The 10,821-nt window shown below is 48.3% G+C and overlaps 1 protein-coding gene across 2 annotated transcripts in view; it reads left to right on the forward strand.

The window, feature by feature from the left end:
- The window catches only part of TIPIN (TIMELESS interacting protein), a 144,852-nt gene that overhangs the window by 92,005 nt on the left and 42,026 nt on the right, over positions 1–10,821 (forward strand). For both annotated transcript variants that reach the window (XM_063925573.1, XM_063925575.1), the window contains exon 6: positions 7,596–7,659. In XM_063925573.1, coding sequence (XP_063781643.1) covers positions 7,596–7,659 — 64 coding nt within the window. The remainder of the gene's footprint in view (positions 1–7,595; positions 7,660–10,821) is intronic.

The following is a 10,821-nucleotide window of genomic DNA, read 5'->3' on the forward strand; positions in this document are numbered from 1 at the left end:
GGAGTCCCCAGCATCCACTAGGACGTCAGAGAAAATAAGAATTTACTCACCGGTAATTCTATTTCTCGTAGTCCGTAGTGGATGCTGGGCGCCCATCCCAAGTGCGGATTGTCTGCAATACCTGTACATAGTTATTGTTACAAAAATCGGGTTTTGTTGTGAGCCATCTCTTCAGAGGCTCCATTTGTTATCATACTGTTAACCGGGGTTTCTATCACGTGTTATATGGTGTGATTGGTGTGGCTGGTATGAGTCTTACCCGGGATTCAAAAATCCTTCCTTATTGTGTCAGCTCTTCCGGGCACAGTTCCTAACTGAGGCTTGGAGGAGGGTCATAGGGGGAGGAGCCAGTGCACACCAGATAGTCCTAAATCTTTCTATAGAGTGCCCAGTCTCCTGCGGAGCCCGTCTATTCCCCATGGTCCTTACGGAGTCCCCAGCATCCACTACGGACTACGAGAAATAGAATTACCGGTGAGTAAATTCTTTTTTTTTTTTTTTTGCTTTACGAATTCACAAAGCGGTGTGTCCTGTAGCTACAGTGTGTCTCAGAATTTACAAATTCCTTTGTCTCAAGTCACAAATGAACACAGCAGCAACTTAAAATCATTGCTGCGTGAAAGAGCACTATTTAAGGGTGTCTCCCTGTTCTGGCACAGTCTTTGACTACAGAAGTCTTGCATGGATATGGAACAAGTGCTAGTCTCTGTGAGGCCCAGAGAATGAAGCCATTGTTGGCTGCACCTTATGCCAGATAATCAGATGTGCACAATTAATTCAATCTTCTAAGATAGATGAAGAGTCCTTCCAGAAGATCATTAACCTGCTGAATCTCTGGAGAACCTGATTGCATGTCTGTGTGCTGAAGAGACTGTCGGGGGAGATGATCACCAGAGAGATAGTGAGGGATATATTCCTTCTTTTTGCAGGCTTTTGTGAAGTGTTTCAGTGGAGGACTTATCTAACATGTTAAGAATTCATAATAAAACTGAAGTATTTCCAGTTAAAATGAAGGAAATACTATTTGTAAGTAGAGCAGATATTGTACAAAATGCTGCTGGTACTCCTGGCTACAGGCACAGGTGATTGCGGGGGGATGCGGTCAAGATCCCGCCGGACGGGATCCCGGCTGTCGTAATCCCTACACCGGGATCCCGACCAGCACAATCCCGACATATTCTCCCTCTGTGGGTGTCCACCCGCAGCGTAGCGAGCCTGCAAGGGGCTGCGTTGCGCTCGCCTCCCTGTCGGGATTGTGCCGCGCTCGCCCCCCCTGTTGGGATTGTGCCGGTCGGGATCCCTGTGTCTGTATTCTGACCGGCGGGATCTCGTACTGATCCCGATTGCGGGGGGTCACTGGAAATATGCCTGTAAAGATTTAATAAATGCATGGTTTTTGGTGTTGCTTGTAAAGGCGTATCAATAGCAGGTACAGAAAAGCATACATTTCTGGCCTTAAAGTACATGCTGTCTAATTCACAATCAACATTCTCCCCTGAAACAATATAGTGTTCTATAAATGGTTCTCACAAGGGCCCAGATTTATCAAGCCTTGGAGAGTGATAAATAGGAGATGATTGGCTGGTACTTTATCACTGTGCTATTTATCACCTATCTATCACCTCTCCCTGGTCTCTAACTACCAAACTCTCCCCCTTATTCTTTCCCTCATTCCCCCCTCCCCCCATTTTATTTCTCTGACGTCCTAGTGGATGCTGGGTACTCCGTAAGGACCATGGGGAATAGACTGGCTCCGCAGGAGACTGGGCACTCTTAAAAGAAAGATTAGGTACTATATCTGGTGTGCACTGGCTCCTCCCTCTATGCCCCTCCTCCAGACCTCAGTTAGAATCTGTGCCCGGCCAGAGCTGGATGCACCTATTGGGCTCTCCTGAGCTTACTAGAAAAAGTATTTGTTAGGTTTTTTATTTTCAGTTAGATCTGCTGGCAACAGACTCACTGCTACGAGGGACTGAGGGGAGAGAAGCAAACCTACCTGCTTGCAGCTAGCTTGTGCTTCTAAGGCTACTGGACACCATTAGCTCCAGAGGGATCGAACACAGAGCCCGACCTCGATCGTCCGTTCCCGGAGCCGCGCCGCCGTCCCCCTTGCAGAGCCAGAAGACGGAAGAACCAGGAGAAAATTGGCGGCTGAAGACTCCGGTCTTCAATAAGGTAGCGCACAGCACTGCAGCTGTGCGCCATTGCTCCCACAGCACACCACACGCTCCGGTCACTGGTGGGTGCAGGGCGCTGTGGGGGGGCGCCCTGGGCTGCAATATGTATACCTTTTTGGCAAAATGCACATAATACAGATATAAACTGTATATGTGCCTAATCCCCCGCCATAAATATTATTAAAAAAGCGGGAGAAGCCCGCCGCTGAAGGGGCGGGGCTATCTTCCTCAGCACAGCCAGCGCCATTTTCTCTTCACAGTTCCGCTGGAAGGACGCTCCCCAGGCTCTCCCCAGCAGTATACACTACGAGAAGGGTAAAAAAGAGAGGGGGGGCACATACATTTAAGCGCAAAAGGTGATATAAGCAGCTATTGGGGGAAAATTCACTCTGTTAGTGTAAATCCCTCTGTTATATAGCGCTCTGGTGTGTGCTGGCATACTCCCTCTCTGTCTCCCCAAAGGACTTTGTGGGGTCCTATCCTCAGTCAGAGCATTCCCTGTGGGTGTGTGTGTGTGTGTGTGCGGTCTGTCGGTACGGCTGTGTCGACATGTTTGAGGAGGACGCTTATGTGGAGGCGGAGCAGGTGCCGATAAGTGTGATGTCGCCCCCTGCGGGGCCGACACCAGAGTGGATGGATATGTGGAAGGTATTAACCGACAGTGTCAACTCCTTGCATAAAAGGTTCGATGACGCAGCTTTGGGACAGCCGGCATCTCAGCCCGCGCCTGCCCAGGCATCTCAGAGGCCATCAGGGGCTCAAAAACGCCCGCTACCTCAGATGGCAGACACAGATGTCGACACGGAGTCTGACTCCAGTGTAGACGAGGATGAGACAAATGTACAATCCACAAGGGCCATCCGATACATGATTACGGCAATGAAAAATGTGTTGCACATTTCTGACATTAACCCGGTTACCACTAAAAAGGGTATTATGTTTGGGGAGAAAAAGCAGCCAGTGACTTTTCCCCCATCTGATGAGTTAAATGAATTGTGTGAAGAAGCGTGGTGTTCCCCAGATAAGAAATTAGTGATTTCTAAGAGGTTACTGATGGCGTACCCTTTCCCGCCAACGGACAGGCTACGTTGGGAAACATCCCCTAGGGTGGACAAGGCGCTCACACGCTTATCAAAAAAGGTGGCACTGCCGTCTCAGGATATGGCCGCCTTAAAGGAGCCTGCAGATAGAAAGCAGGAGGCTATCCTGAAGTCTGTATATACACACTCAGGTACTATACTGAGACCTGCAATTGCTTCGGCATGGATGTGTAGTGCTGCAGCTGCTTGGTCTGATTCCCTGTCCGATAACATTGATTCCCTTGACAGGGATACTATTTTGCTAACCATAGAGCATATTAAAGACGTCGAATTATATATGAGGGATGCACAGAGGGACATTTGCCGGCTGGCATCTAGAATTAATGCAATGTCCATTTCTGCCAGGAGAGTATTATGGACTCGGCAATGGACAGGTGATGCTGATTCTAAAAGGCACATGGAGGTTTTGCCTTATAAGGGTGAGGAATTGTTTGGGGACGGTCTCTCGGACCTCGTATCCACAGCAACAGCTGGGAAGTCGACTTTTTTACCTCGGGTTCCCTCACAGCCTAAGAAAGCACTGTATTATCAAGTACAGTCCTTTCGGCCTCAGAAAGGCAAGCTGGTCAGAGGCGCGTCCTTTCTGCCCAGAGGCAGGGGTAGAGGGAAAAAGCTGCACCAGACAGCCAGTTCCCAGGAACAAAAATCTTCCCCTGCTTCCACTAAGTCCACCGCATGACGCTGGGGCTCCACAAGTGGAGCCAGGTGCGGTGGGGGGCGCGTCTCCGGAACTTCAGCGACCAGTGGGTTCGCTCACAGTGGATCTCTGGGTTCTACAAGTGGTATCTCAGGGATACAAGCTGGAGTTCGGGTCGTCTCCCCCTCGCTGTTACCTCAAATCAGCCTTGCCAGCTGCTCCCAAGGAAAGGGAGGTAGTACTGGCGGCAATTCACAAGCTGTACCTTCAGCAGGTGATAATCAAAGTTCCCCTCCAACAGGGACGGGGTAACTATTCCACAATGTTTGTGGTACCGAAACCAGACGGTTCGGTGAGACCCATTCTAAATTTGAAATCCTTGAACACTTTTATATAAGGAAGTTCAAGTTCAAAATGGAATCACTCAGGGCGGTTGTTGCAAGCCTGGAAGAGGGGGATTTTATGATGTCACTGGACATCAAGGATGCTTACCTACATGTCCCCATTTACCCCCCTCACCAGGAGTACCTCAGGTTTGTGGTACAGGACTGTCATTACCAATTCCAGACGTTGCCGTTTGGTCTGTCCACGGCACCGAGGGTATTTACCAAGGTAATGGCCGAAATGATGATACTCCTTCGAAAGAAGGGAGTTATAATTATCCCATACTTGGACGATCTCCTTATAAAGGCGAGGTCCAAGGAGCAGTTGTTAGTCGGAGTAGCACTATCTCGGGAAGTGCTACAACAGCACGGCTGGATTCTGAATATGCCAAAGTCGCAGCTGATTCCTATGACGCGTCTGCTGTTCTTGGTCATGATTCTGGACACAGAACAGAAGAAGGTGTTTCTCCCGGAGGAGAAGGCCCAGGAATGGTCATCTCTGGTCAGGGACCTCCTGAAACCAAAACAGGTGTCGGTGCATCACTGCACGCGAGTCCTGGGAAAGATGGTAGCTTCTTACGAAGCAATTCCCTTCGGCAGGTTCCATGCAAGGATCTTTCAGTGGGATCTGTTAGACAAGTGGTCCGGATCGCATCTTCAGATGCATCGGTTGATCACCCTGTCCCCGAGGGCCAGGGTGTCTCTGCTGTGGTGGCTGCAGAGTGCTCATCTTCTCGAGGGCCGCAGATTCGGCATTCAGGACTGGGTCCTGGTGACCACGGATGCAAGCCTCCGAGGTTGGGGGGCAGTCACTCAGGGATGAAACTTCCAAGGACAGTGGTCGAGTCAGGAGACTTCCTTACACATAAATATTCTGGAACTAAGGGCCATTTACAGTGCCCTGAGTCGAGCAGTAACCCTGCTTCAAAACCAGCCGGTGCTGATTCAGTCAGACAACATCACGGCGGTCGCCCATGTAAACCGACAGGGCGGCACAAGAAGCAGGATGGCGATGGCAGAAGCCACAAGGATTCTAAGATGGGCGGAGAATCACGTGCTAGCACTGTCAGCAGTGTTCATTCCGGGAGTGGACAACTGGGAAGCAGACTTCCTCAGGAGGCACGACCTCCACCCGGGAGAGTGGGGACTTCATCCAGAAGTCTTCCAGCTGATTGTAAATCGTTGGGAAAGGCCACAGGTGGACATGATGGCGTCCCGCCTCAACAAAAAGCTAAAAAGATATTGCGCCAGGTCAAGGGACCCTCAGGCGATAGTTGTGGACGCTCTAGTGACACCGTGGGTGTACCAGTCGGTTTATGTGTTCCCTCCTCTTCCTCTCATACCAAAGGTACTGAGGATAATAAGAAAGAGAGGAGTAAGAACTATACTCATCGTTCCGGATTGGCCAAGAAGAACTTGGTACCCGGAACTACAAGAAATGATCTCAGAGGACCCTTGGCCTCTGCCGCTCCGACAGGACCTGCTACAGCAGGGGCCCTGTCTGTTCCAAGACTTGCTGCGTTTGACGGCATGGCGGTTGAACGCCGGATCCTAATGGAAAAGGGCATTCCGGATGAAGTCATTCCTACGCGGATTAAAGCTAGGAAAGATGTGACAGCAAAACATTCTTACCGCATATGGCAAAATATGTTGCTTGGTGTGAGGCCAGGAAGGCCCCAACAGACTTCAGACCGTGGAGTTGAAGTATCTAACGTGGAAGGTAGTCATGCTGTTGGCCTTGGCCTCAGCTAGGCGTGTGTCAGAATTGGCGGCTTTGTCCTGTAAAAGCCCATATCTGATTTTCTATATGGACAGGGCAGAATTGAGGACTCGTCCCCAATTTCTCCTTAAGGTGGTATCAGCGTTTCATTTGAACCAACCTATTGTGGTGCCTGCGGCTACTCGGGACTTGGAGGATTCCAAGTTGCTGGACGTAGTCCGGGCCCTGAAAATCTATGTTTCCAGGACGGCTAGAGTCAGGAAAACTGACTCGCTGTTTATCCTGCATGCACCCAACAAGCTGGGTGCTCCTGCTTCAAAGCAGACTATTGCTCGCTGGATCTGTAGCACGATTCAACTTGCACATTCTGCGGCTGGACTGCCGCATCCTAAATCTGTAAAAGCCCATTCCACGAGGAAGGTGGGCTCTTCTTGGGCGGCTGCCCGAGGGGGTCTCAGCTTTACAACTTTGCCGAGCTACTACTTGTTCGGGATCAAACACTTTTGCAAAATTCTACAAGTTTGATACCCTGGCTGAGGAGGACCTTGAGTTTGCTCATTCGGTGCTGCAGAGTCATCCGCACTCTCCCGCCCGTTTGGGAGCTTTGGTATAATCCCCATGGTCCTTACGGAGTACCCAGCATCCACTAGGACGTCAGAGAAAATAAGAATTTACTCACCGGTAATTCTATTTCTCGTAGTCCGTAGTGGATGCTGGGAGGCCGTCCCAAGTGCGGACTTTCTGCAATACATGTATATAGTTATTGCTTAACTATAGGGTTATTGTTATGAGCCATCTGTTGAATGAGGCTCAGTTGTTGTTCATACTGTTAACTGGGTATAGTTATCACAAGTTGTACGGTGTGGCTGGTATGAGTCTTACCCTGGATTCCAAATCCTTTCCTAGTAATGTCAGCTCTTCCGGGCACGGTTTCCCTAACTGAGGTCTGGAGGAGGGGCATAGAGGGAGGAGCCAGTGCACACCAGATATAGTACCTAATCTTTCTTTTAAGAGTGCCCAGTCTCCTGCAGAGGCCGTCTATTCCCCATGGTCCTTACAGAGTACCCAGCATCCGCTACGGACTACGAGAAATAGAATTACCGGTGAGTAAATTCTTATTTTTTGTTTCTGTGTATTTTTCAGTATTGTCTACAGTACACCCTCAATTGAGGTATACTGTGTTTATAACCAGTGTCCTGTGTGTCCTTGATTGGTTAATTGGGACACCAGCTATACTTCTACGTTTTTGTGTTTTATTCACCTTACTTTGCTGTTTGTACAATTTTCCTATGCAGGTATTGTACACTTAACAAAACATTGGGGGGAAAAAATGAGTGGTTCTCTATGTATGTACACACACACACACACACACACACACACACACACACACACCGCATTTCAAGTATTTTCCTCCCCAGCACACACACACACACACACACACACACACACACACCGCATTTCAAGTATTTTCCTCCCCAACTGTGTATCCAGATGAGCATTGTAATACAGTACGAATAACCTGTAACATGGCATTTGAGAGCCCAATTTGTACCTCTATATAACACTTTTTTTTTTTAGACTTGCTTAAAGAGAATACGCATGGATCTGCCCATTGTACATGAAGATTTTAACAGCGAAGAAGGTATTTTCTGCCGTTTAAGTGAATGAAAGGCACAGGCTGATAAATCTGTGACTGCTGATGCTGGGGTGCTCCCAAGTCCCAATAACTACACCTTCACAGCACCGGGGAAGGAAAGCTTAATGGATGAATTTTAAATAATCCTAGAGCTCAGAGAGGGAAAATCTATATCACATGTCACAATGAAATGCAGCTCATTTATTGGATGCTGAAGTCAAACCGTGCATAAAACCCAACCAATTAAAATCAATAGTAAAGGTCAAGTCTGCGGTAGTCAAATGGAAACAGTGGTATACTATAAATTACAATTCTGTATGAATGGATATAAAGAGGTCGGAATTTATACAATTTAAAAGTAGGAAACAATTCATATTAACCCCTAAATCTTCCAGAGCCTGAGCTTCAAAGCTGTTGCTTATTGTTTGGCATTGTTCAAAACCTAGAAATGCATATGATGACATAGTGGCAATATTGGGGGGATTTTCGGGTAAATCTCAAAGACAATATGGTAGGTACTGACAGACAAAGGAGGTACAAATGGAGCCTCCGTCATCTTTGCCTGCCTAGTCGCAGGCGTGCACTTCCGGCGTGACTAGGCTATCCGTCCGCCTAGTCACGCCTGGAGTGCACAGAGACGCTCCTATTCAGAGCGTCATTGTCCGGGCACGCGGGCGGAGACGCTCTCCATTCAAGTGAATGGGGCGCGTCTCTGTCTGCGCGCGCCTGCCTGTCCGCATGGAGACGCTCACAGTGACTAGGTGCGCCCAGACGGACGCACCTAGTCACAGAAGAAGAACCGATAACGGAGGCTCCATCTGTTTACCACTCCAAAGTCCATATAATATTTAGGTAGATAGTTGGCGCAGTGTCTGGCGGCCTCATCAGGGGAATGGTGCTAATATATAAAGTCTTGTTATAAGAAGCTGTTGCTGGTTTTGTATTTAATATTAGTGATGTAAGTTTTTTTTAGTCAAAAAATACTGAGAATTGTCAGTAAACATAAGCTGCCTCTTACCATTCTAACAGAGGTGTTGGGATTGTAAATCCTAAGTAGCAGTATACAGATGTGTTCTCATACACTATCAGCCGCTGCGGAATAAACATCAGACACCCGCCCTGCAAACTCTTGGACACGCCTGCGTTTTTCCAACCACTCCCTGAAAACTGTCAGTTGCCACCCACAAACACCTTCTTCCTGTCAATCTCTTTGCGATTGCCCATGCGAATGGATTCTTCGTAGAACCCATTGCACAGCAACAATCCGCTTTGTACCCGTGCGGCGTGCCTGCGCATTGCGGTGCATACACATGCGCAATTCTGACCTGATCACAGAGCTGCGAAAAACCGGTAGCGAGCAATCACGTCTGAATTACCCGCTATGTGCCCAGCACAGTATATGTAGACTAAGACACAGAATTGAGGAAAAAGAGCACAGCAATTGTGCCAGGTGTCTCGCCATATTGCAAAAAAAGGATAGGTGTATAAGGACATTTCTGTGTAGGTTGGTGATGTGTCCTGGGTGTCCCCGCTACGAATCAGTACAGCAGTTGTCTGTACACCTTGTACAGTTACCTGCCTAGTTTCTTATTATAATGCTGCTACCGAGTAACTCCATACAGACTGTTGCCCCTACTCGCCACGGGAGATGGCCATACCCTGTATTTATAACTGACTCCCCGCTAGGCTGAGTACGCTCCTAGACTGATGGTTGTCTTCGGGATGTACAGCTGTGCCCTCGACCAGAACCCCTTCCCTGAAAAATTCCTAGCATTAACAGTAGAGACTATTTATATATTACATGTATCTGAATGTATTAAAACAATCTGATATTGAATTGTTTAATACATTTTGTTACCTGAGTTCTGGGGTTTAGGGATTGTAGAGGGAGAGGGGAGGATAGGGATATAGATAGATAGAGAGAGATAGGTGTGTGTGTGTATGTATGTGTATATATATATATATATATATCTATATATCTATATATATATATATATATATATATATATATATATATATATATATATATATATATATATCTCTATCTAATAGAGAGAGATAATTAGTGCTTTAGTGCCCCCCCGGCCTATTCTAAACTTAGTCTTTGAACCCTTTTCTCAGGGAGTTCAAATTCAAGATGGAATCTCTTGAGAGCTGTCATCTCAGGACTGACGGAGGGGGAGTTCCTGGTGTCGCTAGACATCAAGGAAGCGTACCTCCACATTCCCATTTGGTCGCCGCATCAGGCATATCTCAGGTTTGCACTGTTGGAAGATCACTATCCGTTCCAGGTGCTGCCGTTTGGTCTCTCCACAGCACCAATGATCTTCACCGAGATGATGGCGGAGATGATGGTTCTCCTCCGCAAACGGGGTGAACATAATTCCATATCTGGATGATCTCCTGATCAAGGCGTCGTCCAGGGAGAGGTTGTTGCGATCCATCGTGCTCACGACACAGCTGCTCAAGAAGCACGGTTGGATCCTGAACCTTCCAAAGTCTCAAGGAGGCTGTCTTTCCTGGGAATGATCCTCGACATGGAAGTGCAGAGTGTTTTTCTCCCGGTGGAGAAAGCATTGGTGATTCAAACAATGGTCCGGGATGTCTTAAGGCCTACCTGGGTATCTGTTCATCAATGCATCCGCCTTCTGGGGAAGATGGTTGCCGCCTACGAGGCTCTACAGTACGGCAGGTTTCATGCTCGACCTTTTCAACTGGACCTATTGTACCAGTGGTCGGGCTCTCACCTACACATGCACAAGAGGATACGCCTGTCGCCGAAAGCCAGGATTTCGCTCCTCTGGTGGCTTCAACTTCTGCACCTTCTGGAAGGCCGAAGGTTCGGAATTCAGGACTGGATCCTTTTAACCACAGATGCAAGTCTAAGAGGTTGGGGAGCAGTCGCTCTGGGGGAAACCTTTCAAGGAAGGTGGTCGGATCAAGAATCCCTTATCCCAATAAACATCCTGGAGCTAAGGGCCGTGTACAACACCCTTCTCCAAGCAGCACACCTTCTACAGGATCGGGCTGTTTAGGTGCAGTCGGACAACGTGACCACTGTAGCCTACATAAACCGACAAGGCGGAACGAAGAGCAGGGCTGCTATGTCAGAGGTGTCAAGAATCCTCTGGGCGGAAAGGCACGCTGTAGCGGTGTCAGCAATCTTCA

Source organism: Pseudophryne corroboree, chromosome 6 (genome assembly GCF_028390025.1).
Source record: "Pseudophryne corroboree isolate aPseCor3 chromosome 6, aPseCor3.hap2, whole genome shotgun sequence".
In the NCBI taxonomy this organism is placed as follows: domain Eukaryota; kingdom Metazoa; phylum Chordata; class Amphibia; order Anura; family Myobatrachidae; genus Pseudophryne; species Pseudophryne corroboree.